This window comes from Chinchilla lanigera, unplaced genomic scaffold (genome assembly GCF_000276665.1).
Source record: "Chinchilla lanigera isolate Chin_1 unplaced genomic scaffold, ChiLan1.0 scaffold00048, whole genome shotgun sequence".
NCBI classification, from domain to species: Eukaryota; Metazoa; Chordata; class Mammalia; order Rodentia; family Chinchillidae; genus Chinchilla; species Chinchilla lanigera.
Window position 1 is genome coordinate 2,631,080 of NW_004955449.1, and position 16,422 is coordinate 2,647,501.

General features: G+C 46.1%; 1 protein-coding gene across 2 annotated transcripts in view; it reads right to left on the bottom strand.

Moving 5' to 3' along the window:
• Itga6 (integrin, alpha 6) overlaps nucleotides 1-16,422 on the bottom strand; it is a 74,906-nt gene that overhangs the window by 40,098 nt on the left and 18,386 nt on the right. For both annotated transcript variants that reach the window (XM_005393215.2, XM_005393216.2), the window contains exons 2-3: nucleotides 2,210-2,334; nucleotides 552-631 (exon numbers count right to left, since the gene is read on the bottom strand). In XM_005393215.2, coding sequence (XP_005393272.1) covers nucleotides 552-631; nucleotides 2,210-2,334 — 205 coding nt within the window. The remainder of the gene's footprint in view (nucleotides 1-551; nucleotides 632-2,209; nucleotides 2,335-16,422) is intronic.

Below are 16,422 nucleotides of genomic sequence, written 5' to 3' on the forward strand. Positions count from 1 at the left end.
CCAAGAAACACAACCTGGGTGTCTGAAGATAACTTTATAACATCCAAGCCAATTTCTTACAATGTGCCCTCTCAAGTATAAAATCACCTTTCAGTAAAATTCTCAGTTTTCTCAAATTTCTGTATAAGTTTTGTTTTAGCAACCAGGTTTTGAAAGCATGACACAAAGCTCATCATACTCCCACTCCAACCTGGAAGCGTTTGCAAAATCATGTAACACAACCCACCTAACAAACTCCTTTTTTTTCTTCAAGATTAGAAAGTAGGTAAAACAGAAACAATGTCTAGTTTTGCTTTGCCTTTTCAAGACCACCAGGAATTTTTAGGATGTTTACAAAAGGTCTTTAAAGCTACTACTTCATAACGTAACAAGATTCACAGGGAAAAATAATGCTTTCTTGCTTTCTTAATGGTTTCTTTTGACATCAGCTGGTGCTGTAAAGCAGGAAGTTTGCTAGAATGTTTACACTCCACAGGAGGAAAGAGGGGGCAGTGGCTCTGTTTTGTTCTCTGCACTCAAGATTGTGCAGGAGCTCATTTCCCCACACTTACCACCACTTTGCCCCCTGGACCTTGGCTCTGGACTGTTACCCCCATCCACTGGTCCTCCTTGCTTTCCGATGCAGGGTCCGCTGTGAAAGCAGCACAGGTTACAGAGACACAATTAGCACTTCCACATGCATAGATAACAAAAATATAAGAAACTGTTTCCAAGCTGCCTTAATCCCAAAACGCTCCCTCATCTCCAGAAGCTGGAGGAATGGGTACTATTAATGTTTCATAAATTCTACTCATGGGTGTAGCTCAGTGGTAGCACATGCGTTTAGCATGGTATGAGGACCTCGGCTTAATCCTCAGCACCACAAAAGGAAAACAAAAAACTGTATACAAAAAAGACAGAGCTCTACATGGTAAAATCCAGTCTCCAAAGTCCTGCTATGATCCAAACTAACAAAAAGTAGGTGCTTCTCCTATCCCCAATTTGTTATAGAATAGCACGAGCTTTCATTACTAAATAGGGGGAGATAAGGTCTCATTTACTCACAGCTGACAAGTGATACATTTTGTCAGTGTCAAAAGCATACTTAATTTTAGCCAGGAAAAAAAAAGGAGAGAGACACCACAAATACTACCATGTGTCAGTATTAATTTAAACCCACCGAATGATCCTATATCCACATTTTTGCTTCCTCAATGAGAAGATACAAATTTCACACTTGAATCACTGCATAAATACGAAAACAAAACAGCTTTGTTTTCAAGACAGCAGGAAGAATATCAAAATGTCGACTACAGGGATGCCCATGTATGGAAATTACCAATGGGTTTTTGTTTCTACCTTCTTTATCGGGCTATGTATAAGTTTCCTACAAATCACATGTACCATTTTCTAACTAGTAAAAAAAAAAAAAAATGTTATCCTTAAAAGATAAAGAGCCAAAAGACCATAAACATGAATCTGCATATACACCTGGACTAAATGTATAAAATAGGTTTGGTAGGAGCTTCTTCGTACACTAATCCCTCTGCTCAACCTACAGGAAACTGGCAAGTTGGATGTTAAGAGGCCTACACTGTAGCATCCCTCCTGGCTACCTAGAGTCCTCACAAAAGGAGTCTATCTGAGCAGCAGAGCTGCCTTTTTTCACACTGGTCAGTTCTCACTTCAGAGTGACCTGACATTTAAGATAGTCTTTCAGGGTTGGGCATATAACTCAGTGATAGAGCACTTGTCTAGCATGTTCCAGGCTCTCGGTTATATCCTAAAACTGCCAAATAAAATAAGTCTTTCCCCCGAATATTTTAACAGCAAGTGATAAGTTTTGGCTGCTTAAGTACAAGATCTGGCCGTCAATTTTCTTTACCTCTGTGAATTTTCAACTACTTCCTGTAGAACCTCAAAAAACCACTAGGTGGCAACATCAATACACCATATTAGTAAACGGTGAAAGATTTATACGCTCTAAAGAGAAACCAGAGTATACTATATTAGTTAAGAAACCAGGGTTAGGAGAGGTAGCACAACACCTCACACCAGCATGATTTAGAAAGTAAATATATTCAGGGCAAATAAACAATCATGACTGATGCTATTAAAAGAGGTCCCCTCTGTAAGGATAAATGTTTGTACCCCTTTCCTTCCTCTTGAAAGGGCAGGTAGGGCACAGTTAAGCTGGTCAAATGAACATAGGAAGGGCAGATGAACGCACCATCATTATCAAACTCTACCCGTGAGCAGGGTCCCCGGGAGGTGATGTCACAGCTGTACAGGCCCCCGGTCCTGTTGGCCCTCTGACGCGGCAGGGCTTTTGCCCGAGGGGCTCCCACGAGCAACCTGGTGATGAAGCAGAGAATTTTGGAGATTTGAGGTTAATTCATAGTCAACATTTAAATTCAGCAGGCCCTAGAGCTACTGTATTCTTTGTCAAGGTGGCCACCAATTCTTTCACAGCTTAGATGGTGGGAGAGTTCTAAGTCTCGCTGGCTCAGGGAGACAGGGGAAGAAGTACTGAAGCAAAGAGAAAGTGAGCGTGGCTCTCAGGCTCAGCACCCTGGATGGGTGCGACTGGTGTTTACAACACACTTTTCATAGACCACAACCCCTCACCCTATGTCAATGGCGGTATATGGGAAAATGCTCACATTTAATAAGCAATGAGGTGTCAACTGCTAACACCGGGCTTTCCTTGGGTGTGTGTTAAAGGTAACTCTGACTATACCCTAGATCTTTACATTATCTACTGATTGAGAAGCTAACCTTTGTAGAGATGCAAGATGACTCAATTACTCTCTTTGCAGCTTTGGCCTCTTTCTAAGCCACTTTTTTTCTTCCCCAGCTTTACTGGTGAATAACAATAGCACATGGAAACTGCAAAACTTGACATCTCCCTGAGTCGCTCCCTTCCTGGCACTCTCGTTATCCCAGCCAAGCTCCTGCACTACCATCCCATGTGAGTTAGGTAGTGTCAGGCAGAGTAATTGTCTTTCTTCCTCCCACCCAGTGCTGCTGTTTAGAGAAGCCTATAATCCAAACTCACAACCCTTAAGATGCCATCATTTCACAGTCAGAAGGGCTCTTCCTCACATCACATTTAGTCTTTGGGGTCTGCCTGACTAATAGAACACAGGAAGCCGACACCTGCCTGAACAGAGAGATACAGAGAGGACGGAAAGTGCTGGAAATAAGGCTGGAGCTGGGAAAGGGGCTGGGAACACAGGAAGGTACAAAACAACAAACCGCCACAGTGGAATGCAAGCCACTCCTGGTCTTCAAGAAGCCCAAAAATTTAGGCGCAAAAGGAAAACAAAACAAATAATCCCAGCGGTCTGTGAACCCAATCAAAAATTCATCCCAGTAAAGGATATTCTATGTACTTTCGAAACCAGTTTTATCCTGTCGCAGCTGGTGCAACAAGAGGCAAGGACACTTGGAGAACAGGGAGGGGAGCCCCGTCCTGCCAGGGAGGCAGCGAGGAGAGAGTGTGGCTCCTGTGGCATCAGGTGGCCCCGGCTCTGCCCTTCCTCCCCGATGCCTGGGTGATAGCACAGCCAGCCTCCTCCTCCTCCAAGCGTGCCCGACAGCTGAAGGAAGGAAACCGCACACACCAGGTACAAAAGTGAGTGGAGACTCAGGGACCAGGCAGTGTCACTGGTGCTGTAGCTTCTTGGTAGAGGCAGAGGAAAGGCTGGGCAGAAGGCTCTGCGTACACCATACCATGCCTATCCTAGTCATGCCATTTGTGACCCCAGGAGCTCCAGGTCCCCATAGGTGAGGCACCTGGGCTGGGAGGTGAGCAAGGTCAGTTACTTGGCACATACAGGATGGACCCTGCTGGGTACCAGCAGAGATGAGCAAGGGACCAGGCCAGAGACAGAGAATCAGAGGATGCTGGCTCCTGTAAACGAACATCCAATCCAGCTACTGATTTTACAGAGGAGGGAAGAGGCCTGGAAGGGAGTTAACAACTGCCCTAAAATCTCACAGCAAGCTGGTGGCCAGGAAAAAAAAAAATGATCTTGGGCAATGTTACCATTCCGTTAGGATGTTTCCTAGGAAACAAAACTCAGGACTTTAGGGCATTTACAACCTAGTTGAAAGGGTAAAACTTGCACTCATGAAACACTGAAACAACTGTTCCCAAAGGGTGAGCAAAGGAAGAATTAGAGCATTATTGCAGCTGGGCGGGTAAAGGTAATGAACTGCCAGGGGAGTTGGTTGTTACAGTGTCTTTTCTACCACTTCCTCTTCTACCCACACCCCAGGAGGCTGCTAAGCTACCTAAGGCTGCAGAAGGGTTACTTCCGTTTACCCCAGCAGCTCACTCGTTTGATTATCCATTCAACATTCATCAGCATCGAAAAAGAACGGCCCTCCAGGTTGCATAAAGAATTGTCCCCAACGCTCAAAATTTAGCCTAAGGAAGTCCGATGCATAAGTAGATCATTAAACCACAGGGAGGTAGGGGCCATGAGAGGCCACCGCCAACACCTGCCTGGGAGGGAGAGTGTCACCAAGAGATGTCAGCAGAGCTGAAGATGGCCAGGTGAGGGGCACAGCAAGAGCTACAGTGATGGAGACCACTACGAAGCAGCCCTGAGTAGGACTTAAGTTAACCAATGGGCTTTTCACTTGTGAATCTGTCCAAGGCCTAGGCTCCTTGTCTAGAAATGGGCAGTGGACTCACAGTAAGTGAGCCTCCCCGTGAGTCATTAATCCCTACTAGAGCCTGTAATGGCAGATGGAGTCAGAAATCCTCAAAGAATAAGACAAGATTACAGCCAAGGACACCTGGATCTGAGCTCAGATAAAGACTACAGCCTCAGGCATCTCACTCTTGGGTGGATTAACTTAATACCTTACTTGGAGAAGTCCTTGAGTAATTCTGCCCTTCTTAAGTACTCCCCTCCTTTCTTCTGATAACCAAATAAATATGGGCTGCCCAGAGGTCTTGGTCTTAGCCCCAAGAGAATCTTGAATTCTGTGAAAGGGCTTTGATCCTCTCGGAGCCCTGCAATCATTCCACTTGCCTCTTTTTATTTAGCCTTCACCGTACACTCATTCAGGAGACTGTGGACTTGATCAGCCCTCAATAACTAAGGGATATTATTAACCTAATACTAAAGCTGCAAAGGAAGGGGCCAGAGAAATTCCAGCTGTGGGAAGAAAAGCCAAAGAGCACTAGGGAGCCCTAGGTTCTTTTCCCCTCTTGCCCTCCAGGGGACAGGGGCTGCTAGGTTTCCTGCAATGTGAAAAGCTGTGGAGATTGCTCCACTGACTCAGACAGTACTTCTAGTGGGTCCACTTCCTCCATCCCTTTTCCCCCTGGTACCTCCACCATGCATGTGTTCCCCTTACCGTACCTCTGGGGCTAACACACGCAAGCAAAGAGTAGATATTTCACTTAAATGTATGCTGGCTGGTTACAGGGAATGTGGACACAGGGTCTCCCATTGTCAATGCCAAGTTCTTGCACACAAGGCCTTCTTCCGATTTACACGTGGCAACTACTGCAGTTGAAGTGGCCCCCACAGAAGGAAGTGGTAGGGATGTTGGAGGGATAAAGACAACAAATTCAAAAAAGAACTCTACAATCTAAAGAAAATGTACCTACAGAGAACAATTTAGCTGTCATGTTGCCTCTCAGGCTCTGCCTGCACAGGGTCCCTTTAAATCCCCCATGTCCTTGACCTCTTCAAGGGGCTCCAGGGGGAAGAGCAGGCATGACTAGCAGAGGGCGCCCTGCCCTTCCTCCCCCCATGGTGGGGGGCACAGTACCAACCTGGCAGAATCTGAATCACAGTAAGGAAGGAAAAGCAACAAGGTAAACTCAGTTACATTCGGCAACTGGCAAAGCCTGAATTTTCAAAGCTGCCCTCTCGGGTTTAGAAAGTAAGCAAAAGCTCTTAATTTTTCTTGGGTCCAACTTCAATGCAGGTCACAAAGTCCATTAACCAAGGTTATCTCTGGCAGGAACAAATAAGCAAAAGCAGAGCTGTGTCTAATGACACCAAGGGACAAGCCCCCTGTTTCCTAATCTAAGCCATTTAGGAGCTGGGTGCTGGTCTAGCTGCTCCTGTGTTGACAGAGTGGGTGCAGGCCCCAGCCCATGCCAAAACCTCTTCTGCTCAAATCCCAGCTTTCCTCCCTTTCTTCTCAGTGCCCTTTGATGCTAAGAGCTGGGTCCCAAGCCACACAGATGGCTCAGCTTGAGAATCAGGTACTCTCTGGGCACCACCAGGATGCCCATGGCAACTCTTCGGACCAGGGCTGCAGATGCCACACTGCCCAGATCATTCTCTGAAGCAGCCCTGCCTGAGGCAGGAAGCCAGAACTACAGGAACAGCTCTGTATCCACAGCGACAGGCCCAAGGGACATGAGTCACGCCTTCGTATGGCAGTGGTGGAAAGTCAGAGGGCAGCATCTAAGATGTCTACGGTATTCCTGTATCAGGTCAAAAGAAGAAAAACGATGAACGCAGGCCAAAGTCTGGGTTTGAACTAGGATTGTCTCAGACACCAAAAGGAATAGGAAAAAAGAACTTTACAAATTGCTTTTCACTGAGCCAGGGGGACAAAAATCTCCACTAAGCTTTATTTTTTTTTTTTTGGTTTTTCTCCGGTACCGGGAACCAAACTCACGACCTTGCGCTTGCCAGGCAGGCGCTTTTGCCGCTGAGCTAAATCCCCAGCCCCTCCACTAAGCTTTAAAGCTATGCTGAACAAAATATGAAACTTGCAAAAACACATCTTCTTAAAGAGTAAGAAATAAACTGTGAAACAGCAAAAGCCATCATTAGACTCTACCTACATGAGTGTAATAGCAATTGAGGGTATGGTATCAATTCAGTTTTCAGGGTCCGGATCAGAATTTTAGCAGAAAAAGGCAAAGCCCACACAACCGTGCTATTAATTGCAAGTTATTTCAAGATTTTTCTAGTCAACTTCATTTCGATTCCTATTCCTGTACTAGGCTCCTCCTCCACAGAGAACTGGTTTACCTTTGCATGTCGACTTCAATCAAAAGTTCTAAACACTGAGTGCTTTCAAAACTCTATGGACAATAGCAGCTTTGCTTCATTGTCTTTGGCAATAATTCATTTCCTCAAGGATTAAAGATTCTGCCTCTAGCTGTGCAACTCTGTCCCAGGAAACATGAAATATCACTTCATTAGAACAAGGACACGATTATTGCTTAATGTAAAACACAGCCGCCTTAGTTTGTCCAAATTAAGATCTGAAAGATGAGAGGACTGCATTGCTGAGGAGACTGTCATTCCTATTTTAAACTCATCTTCAGACTCCACGCTTAAAACTTGGTAAAGTAACAAATACCAACGGCACAAAAATCAAAAATAAAGCACTTACAGTGGAAAGCAACATATCCCAAACTTATCCCAACCTCCGCTCTTCAGGGAAATCTCTTTTCTCACATTTACTTCTCCTTAATTCTAGAGTACATTTATTTCTTGTTTTGCCACTTTTAGGCAATAACTGTTCACTCCACAATATGAAAAAGGAAGAATTCAAACTATTTGTCACTTTCCGATCTATGTTTAATCACTGTGTTTTGTTTTGTTCTGTTTGCCACTCTAAGTTTTAAATAACTGAATATCTACTTTCCCTTTGACATTGGGCAAAACACTCAATTCTCTGGTTGATGAGATAAAACTATCAACATTTTGACCTTCCCTCCTAAACAGTTCTGTTTTCTCCAAGTGCTGCCATGTGTCAGTGTCAGCTCTCCTTTTACTATCAGAGATATTACCGCTTGTATTTTGTCTTATAACCACACTTCAGCCTCTATTTTTACACAGTCAGGTAAATATTCAGTGTTGAACCAAATTGTGTAAGATGCCCTTGGCCTCAAAGAAAACTGTTTCAAGTGTCAAGGTCAAACACATTTGGTTTTCTTATGCACTACCAGTCACTTGGTGTGCTTCACATCTGGACCACGACTTCTGCTTTTCTTGGCATTTCTCACTGCCTTTCTTTTTTCTGTGCCCTTATTGGAGACTTGAACTACTCTATACTCCAATCATGCCTTGGTTAAATGAAGTCTGACTGCTCAGACTTCCCTCTCAGAGCCCTGGATTTCCTGCTACAACACAGCCCTTCCTGCTCCTCTCATCTGCTGTACGGGGCCAGGCTAGGTTCTCCATCTTGCTATCCTGGGTTCTCTGCCTTGACTTGGGAGCCATGTTTCCTCTTGTTTGAATTATTTTCTTAAATATCATCCTAACAGCATATGTAGATGATAGGTAGACTGAATGCCTACATAAATAAAACTGTCTCCCCTACCCGCTTTTGCTGTGCTGGGGCCAGAACTCTTGTGCACATTAGTCCAGAGTTCTTGCCGGTCAACAGTCCTTGTACACCCTACCCTTGAGCTACAGCACCAGCCTGAAAATGAACATTTGGTCCCTTTGAGCTCTCACATGTAAAGTCTGTATTATCAAATCCTTGTTTTTCTTTCAGCTCAGCTTGTGATGACTCCGCACTCGGGGTTCACACACCCTGTCTCTGTCATCAGGAAGGTTATGATTTTCCTATAACATCAAACAAAAATAGGTCAGCAGTGATTGGAATGCCCCAGCAGGAATTCTGAAAGGGAGTCGTGGGCAGGGCCTGCAGATTCCTGGTTTCAATGCAGGCAGTTAGGCAGAAGACTGCCACCCTTCAAATGCCAGAGGAGGAGCCTTAATTCTGAGTGCCAGCATTCAAGCTAGAAGCTTGAGTATTAGGTGATCTTTTTAGTGATTTTTTTCTTTAGTACTGTGATGTGGCCTCTTCTACCTTTGTAAGAACCTATTCTCTTTTATTTCTGTGCATTACAATCAACTTTAGCTTCATAGAATAATGTACATATCAGCACCCCCCTACACACACACAATTGCTAAGGGCCTTTGTTTGTTTGGTTTTGGTCAGGGTGTTAAATGCCAGCAGCCTCTACTCAGCACAGAGGTACAGAATGATGGTGTCATCTGGTGTTTGTGACTGCAAGACCCATGCTCCTTGTCCTACTGAATGACAAGTGAGTCACGAAGGAGACCATCTCTCCAGCCTCCAAATGATGGGATGGACTGTGGTTCCTTCCCCATCAAAGTCAGATGCCAGATTCCATCTGCTTTCTGCTTTTTGGTAAGCTCTCAGCCACTAAGGAACCTTGAGGGGCCTGGAAGCAAATGCAGGCACCCAGTCTGCCATCTGGAACCACAAGCAAAAACCCAATCATTTCTTATGAGACTAAATTTCCACCTCAGCCTCACTTCCCACAGTTTGAAGGTCAAGGTCTACCAACTTTTATCGCAGCAGCTCTTATCACTACTTACCCTTCCCACACTGCAGATACTACAGCTGCCTAAATGAGCCAAAGTAAAGCAGAAAGACTGCAGTGGTTTCCTGGCAACTTGTGTACTAACATTGTATGTATGTAGATGGAATGGTCAATTGACAACATTGGTTCATTTTATTTGTACATTTAAAATTCTCTGTTCCACTAACTGTGTACTCGGAATGTTTTATTTGTATCTCACAAACCAATGTTATTCAAACTCCATATGCTTCTTTGATATCACTTTTCAGAGATCAGTGCTTACCCCAGTTTTCCAAAATGTCTTAAAGTTTATAATGTCTGAGATTTACAATTACAGTATTGAATTCCCTGGAATTAGTATTGAATGTAAACTAAACTTGAATGATAGCCTTCTTCTTTAAGTGAATTTTAATGTATTTACATTTATTTAAGGTATTTTAAAATCAAATTTAACCTTTATAGGCTTCCACACAAAACTGACTGAGGTGGTTTTTGTCAAATGTGTTCCTAACAAAACTCTGTCATTCAAAATACAGTGATCAAGAAGGCTGCTCTCTTAGAGGAAGATTTTGTCAGGGTTCCAACATAAGAAGTAATAATTTGGGAGTAAAGAATCTTGCTTTGTACTATGGGGTATAAAGAAGATACCTTTTCTGGACCCCTACGTTAGAGCACTCCCTGACTGGGAGAGGCATGCTGGGGAGGTTGGCTAGGTCAGTCCTCTTTCTGGGGGTCTGGGCCCATCCCCACAAAGGTCGTGCTTGGTCATCAGACTGTCCAAGGCCTCAGCTGGGCTGACCATAAGCCAGGTTTCCCCAGGACAATCCTTGGTCACACCTACTATCAGAGAGCTCAACGCTCACTCCCCCCTTTTCACTCCAAAGTGTCCCAGGTTGCAGGACAAATGATTAGGGTCACCCCAGCCTGAGATACAAAGCATGCTGTGTACAACATGGCCAGAGCTGTAGTTTGAATTCCACAAAAGCACCACACTTTATCACCTCCTACCCTTAGGTTGACTCTCCAGATGTTCACTGATCAGAGATAGAAGTATTATCCCTCCTCCTGTGGAGAAGGGACAGCCTGCCCTTTAAGGACCAGGGGCTGGAAAGAATGTCCGACTGCTCCACCACCCCTTGGCTGCTGTTAGCATATGTGGTGGCCTGCCTACACTGCTGGAGAGTTTTGCCTTTTACTCCCTTCTCTCAAATTAAGGACCTCTTCCTCTTCCCTCCTGACCTGGCGAGATACAGAGGCAGCATTAAAGCTGGCTCAAGCTATGTGGGAGGCTGAGGCAGGAGGACTGCTAGTTCCAGGCCAGCCTGGGCAACTGCTCAGTGATAGAGTGCTTTACTCTTAGCATACACAAGGCCCTGGGTTTCATCCAGTGCTGCAGAAGAAAAAACCTTGCTCACGCTTTTATCTAAGCCTTGTGCCTCTGCCTCTGTCCAATCATCAGACTAACACTTCACAAGAGGTTTTTTTTAAGGCTTTTTAACCATTATGCAGAATAACTATTTCCCTTATTTTGGTGACTGGTTATTTGGTGATCTACAAGCACACCTGAGAATACAAGAAGTTACAAACAGTCCTGGACTATGCTTTAGCAAACATTATTGAATTTAGCCTGTCCTATTTTATTGGTACTAAACGAAATTTTCAAAGCAACCTAAAAAGCAGGTACTTAAGTAGGAACATGTTAGATAAAACCCTACTACAAGCAGTTAAGACAGGGAACTGATCTCTTTTTCAGGGTAAAGACACTACCATTCCCAACTCTGCAGCAATGTCCCATTGCCAGGTGTGATATCTTCCCCTGGTGTCCCCGCCTCGGTGGCCTCTGCTGGGGTCAGGGCTGAGGCCCCAGAGGAGACCCAGTGAGGGCAGGTCTCCTGCCAGTTTTAAACACAGACTTCACCTCAAGCTCCAAGGGCAGGGTCGGGCACATGGCCGGCCTTTACCAAATATTTACCAAGGAATGATCACAACTCAGCCACCTGGAGAATATGATTTGCAGAGGCGCAAGGCTCAGAGCCACTCTCTGCTGCTTTGTGAGCAGCAAGGACCAAGGGACTCAGTGTCACCGCTGTCCAGGCCATGAGACGCCAAGCTGGGCAGGCGTGCTGGTTTTCTACTGCTGTTGTAGCGAGTTACCACAAACTTTGTGGCTTCAAACACCTACTTCCTTAGTTGCTTAGGTCAAAGGTCCAACACAGGCCTTGTAATAAAACCAAGCTGTCAGCAGAGCTGCATTCCTTTCTCAAGGTTCTCAAGAACAACCTGTTTCCTTGCCCCTTCAGGCTTCTCTGCTGCCTGCTTTCCTGGCCCGTGGTCCCTTCCACCTGCCCAACTGGCTCCACAGCATCTTCAGATCTCTTTTGCCACCCTCTCCTCTGTCACAGAGATCACTGCTACTGCACTGGGCCCACCCGGACAATCCAAGATCATTTCCCTAATTAAGGTCAACTAACTAATAACCTTCATTTCCCTCTCCCGTTCCACCTAACATGCCCACCAGATGTGGCAACGTAGGGCAGACGTCACTGTGGGCATCATTCTGTCTACAATAGCAAGGAGTCCAAACTGTCTTTCTTATTCACATTGAATTCTGCTCAGATGCCAAGCACCTGCGTTTTCATGATGGCGTCGGTAAAAACATGTTGGGGTATTTCTGGAGGGCATGTTCTGGGGTGACCCTCGCACCACACTGGGCTTGTTTCACATTCCTCCAGCCACCTGCTCTCCTGGCCCAAGACCTTTGCACGGCTTTTCTCTCTCCCTGGGATCCTCCCATTCCTCTCCAGGCTCTGTTTGAAACCTTCTCCTCCCCTCCAGGCCAAGCTTTCCTTCGCTGCGATGACCACAGCGAGCAACAGCATGACTCTTGCTCACGGTCCTCTCCTTCACCGGGTCAGCTCCTGGGGCCAGGGGCCACATCTCTTCACAGCTGTGCCCCAGCTCCCGGCTCAGTGCCTGGCACTTAAGGGACACTCTATGAGTCATGGACCAAGGAAGTTACATCACTGAGAGAAAGTCCAGTTTTAATGATTTCAACACAGGAGATCGAAAGCTTTGAGGAGCCTTGAACTTTCTACTGTTTCTAAAAGTAGCTGTCTAAATGCAGAAGAAAATGGGGAGACCTCCTGCCAATGCCCCCGCCCCTTATCCTTGGGCCCAATACCACTGAACCAGAGGTTCCTCTGAAGGCTCCAGTATGTCCTTTAGAAAAAGTACTGTGATTTAAAAAAAAAAATAAAATATATATATATGTATATATATATATATATAAAGATGTTATAATTACCAAACACTGTTTTAAACAAAATGTTCTCGCTGCAAATCTTTAAGTAAAAATGACCTAGAGATGCGAGCTGCTAGTCTGAGAATATACGTTTCCATGCTCTGTGGAGTCATTCACTCAGCAAGTGTTTTCTGAGCTCCATGCTAAATGACTGCTCTGACTGACCTGCCCCTGGGCCCACCTTCCAGGTTTAACTGGACTTATTAGGGAAGCCCAGGGTTCTATCTTCCAGCAATTTCCGCTACAAAATCCCACTACTAAACATGGTCCCACTACCTTCAACCACCGGTGGTACATGCATGACTGTCCCACTGGGGGGCTTGAACCAGTGGGGGTACAAGTGAATCCAATCACTTTTACTGGCCTTTCTAATAAATTTAACAAAAAGCTGCCCAATGGGACAGTCATGCATGTACCACCTACGGTTCAAGCTGCCTGGCAGTGGGACACATGAATGATGGCCCCTTCATGCATGTGGTAATGCATCTAAAAGAGACATAATGGAGCAGGCCTCTTGCCTGGCAGCAGTTAGCCCCAAAGAGGGGCACAGAAGTTTCCAAAGGCAGACACCCTTCCCTGTAACTCACCACCCTTACCTACAACAAACACTGAAATGACCTCATGAGGAGTTTAAGAGAAAGCTTAAGAAATGCCAACTTGTTGAATGAACCTTGAACTTGATTTTTGTTTTGGTTTTTTTTTTGATTTTTGTTTTTTTCTGGTACCAGGAATTGAACTCACGACCTTGCGTTTGCCAGGCAGGTGCTGTGCCGCTGAACTAAATCCCCAGCCCCTGTTTTTGTTTTCTTTAAAGGCACTGGGGATTAAACTTAGATCCTCCTCCAGGCCTTCCCTCCCTTTTATTTTTTATTTTGAGACAAAGTCTTGCTAAATCACTAATTTTCCCAGGAAGGGCTCAGCTCAAACTTGTGATCCTCCTGCCTCAGCCTCCCCAGTGAGTATACTGGTATTATAAGAATGTGCCACTGCACCCACTTTGATTCTGGTTTTACACTGGCAGCACTAATAGTGCTAATGTTTTTCACATGGCTACATACAGACGAGGAAATACAGCAGGAATGCCACCTGGAGCCACTCCACCAGACCCAACACCTGCCTGTGCCCCTCTACCAGCTCTTCATCTGTACTTCTTATTCCAGCAGTTCTCAAAGAACATCTGCTTCGTACCCAACTCCTCCCTCAATTTGAGCATCGTCCAATCAGCGCAAGCTACCCCTGTCGCTGTGACCTGGCCTGGCACCTCTGGCAGACCTGCTGCCAATCAAACCCCATTGGTCCTTACACCCAGAGGAGCTCAAGGGGCCCAGCTTGGTCCTCCCCGAACTCCCAATTTTACAGGAACAGAGACAAAGGCTCAGAGGGGACCTGCACAGGTTGCATGGCCAATGAGGAGCCTGCCTTTGAGACCTCTGTCAGTCTTATCAATTAACCACCGGATGGAAGAACTGAAAGATCAAGGAAAAAGATGGATAAGAAATTGACTTCATTCTATCTCTTTCTGCCTCAAATTCCAAAACTACACTGAGGCAGAATCCCCCAGAACTCAAATCCTCTGTGACAGTCATACGTAAAGCCAGCCAGGTAAAAATGCAGGAAGGAAAACAACAGACAAGATAACACCTATATCTTTAAGTACCGTGTGATTTCAGAACTATGAGGGATGGCGGGAGGGGTGGGATCACTGTTCTGGTGTCTAATTTTAGGATTAGAAAATGTTAGACTGTTAGCAGTTTGCCGCAGCTCAGAGCAGCAGAGGGGGCCACTCTGAGGGTAAAACACAAAACCTAACTGGTTGGTCACAAAGCTGTTGAGGTGGGCAGTGAGCACGAGCAGTGGGCACCCTGCGTTGCTGTTCAAATACACTAGCACGGCACACAGAAGACGATGGCCTGCCTTGCCTTCCTCCTCCTCTCTAAAGCCCAGTGTCCCATTACCTGTGTACCCTTCGACTTGGACAACGTGTCCACCCTGATCATTTCTATTGTGCCCCACGAGAACAGACGTACGCCATGGACTCATCTCCCGTACCTAAGAGGAGAGGGATCTAAGGGTCTGTCTCTGTGACTGCCTCTATCTGGTTCAGGTTTGACCTTCTGATCCCATTCAGTTGGGAGCTAGACTGCATGGCTGAAGGAAGGACAGCAAGCCGACACACATGTCACTTGACACTTGCCAGATTTACTCTCATCCAGGCTGGCTCTGCATCAGATCCTGGACCCTTTCCTAGCCTCACTCTGTGGTTGGAAACAGCTACTCATGGATGCCCCTCAATACACCTCTTTTCAGCCCAAAGCTCTTCCCTGAACCCCGCAGCCTGCCACACATCCCCACTTAGCATCCCCCTGCTAATATGTTCAGGACAGAGCTTGGCTTCTCCCCAGTCAGAGCTCCCGTGGCCTTTTTGTCATGACAAATGTTAGGGTTAGGGTTAGGGGTACCCCAGAATGTCCAATTCCTTCCTTCTGTTGCACCTGCATCAGTGTATCCCATGGGCTCTACCTGCACATTTCACTCGGGTCCAACCACTTCACAGTGACTCGTGTGCTGAACCAAGCGTCAGCCACCATCAGGCTACACTGGATGGCTGTAGAATCAGCTGATTTACCAGCTTCCACTCTCGTCCCTCAGCCCAGCCAATCTTCCACGGAGCAAATGCTGTTCTTCCTTCCTCTAAAGTCACATCACAGCCCTGCTCTGCTCACAGCACTCCTGTGGCTCCCTACAGCCACTGAGATGACAGTGTCCTTCACCTGCCTCCCCAGCCTCACAGCCTCATGTGTGCACACCTGCCATGGGGGCCTTCCTTCTGTCCGGATATACCAACCTCATTTCCATTGGAACCTTTGCAATTGCTTCTGTGGCTCAGAATACTCTTGGCTTGGTTCCACATGGGCTGCATCTTTCATCTCCCTCAGGGATAACTCACCTGTGCCCCTCTTGAGAGAGGCCTTTCTGTGTGACCCAAGCTAAAAGCTCTCCCACATCCATCCTAAATGGGATTTAATTATCTCTATACCAATGATGATGCTACTCAACTGACCTTCTCCCCGCATCCTGCCAGCGCTGTGAGTAGAGACTACTATCCCCTGAATACAGCACCTAGAAGAGTAGCACATGCTTGACATTCAATAAATGGGATGACTGCAAGCCTAGGTAGCTGCTACTCATGCATCCCGGTATTTTTCTTGGTGAGGAAGGCAGCAAACATGGGAACAAACGTCACTAACACTCACATACGCACTAACTACTCACATTCGTAGGATATCTATAATTATAAAGTCCTTCACATACACTTTATTCCAGTCTGTCTCGGCAGCTGGGGGCGGGGCAGGGGTATTTGCATCTTAAAGAAGGACTAGAGGCCCAGACATTCCCTGCTTTCCCAGCCCCATACACTTCCCACTGTATGGTGTTCTCCCCAATACCCCTGGGAACCACCCACCCACCCCAAGCCGCCCTACCCCTTACTTTCCAAGTGCACCACAGCAACGGGGCCTCTGTTCATCCCAACCACCCCGCAAAAGCTTTCTTACCAACCACTACTTACTTGGCTCCAGCTCCGGGCTTTACTTAGGAATCAGTAATTGATCAAGACCCCTGTTCAAGTTCCACCTTCTCCAGGGGAAAGTTCCCTGGCAAGGATTTCTGCCACCTCCACTCAACTAGGCTGCAAACGCCTTGAGGGCAGGAATCTGGGCCTGCTTTTTTTCATAATCTCAAAGGCGATTGGCCAAGAAAATCCCAAACCCTATCTAATTACACTAACTGGTTGATCCAGTTGGGCAAG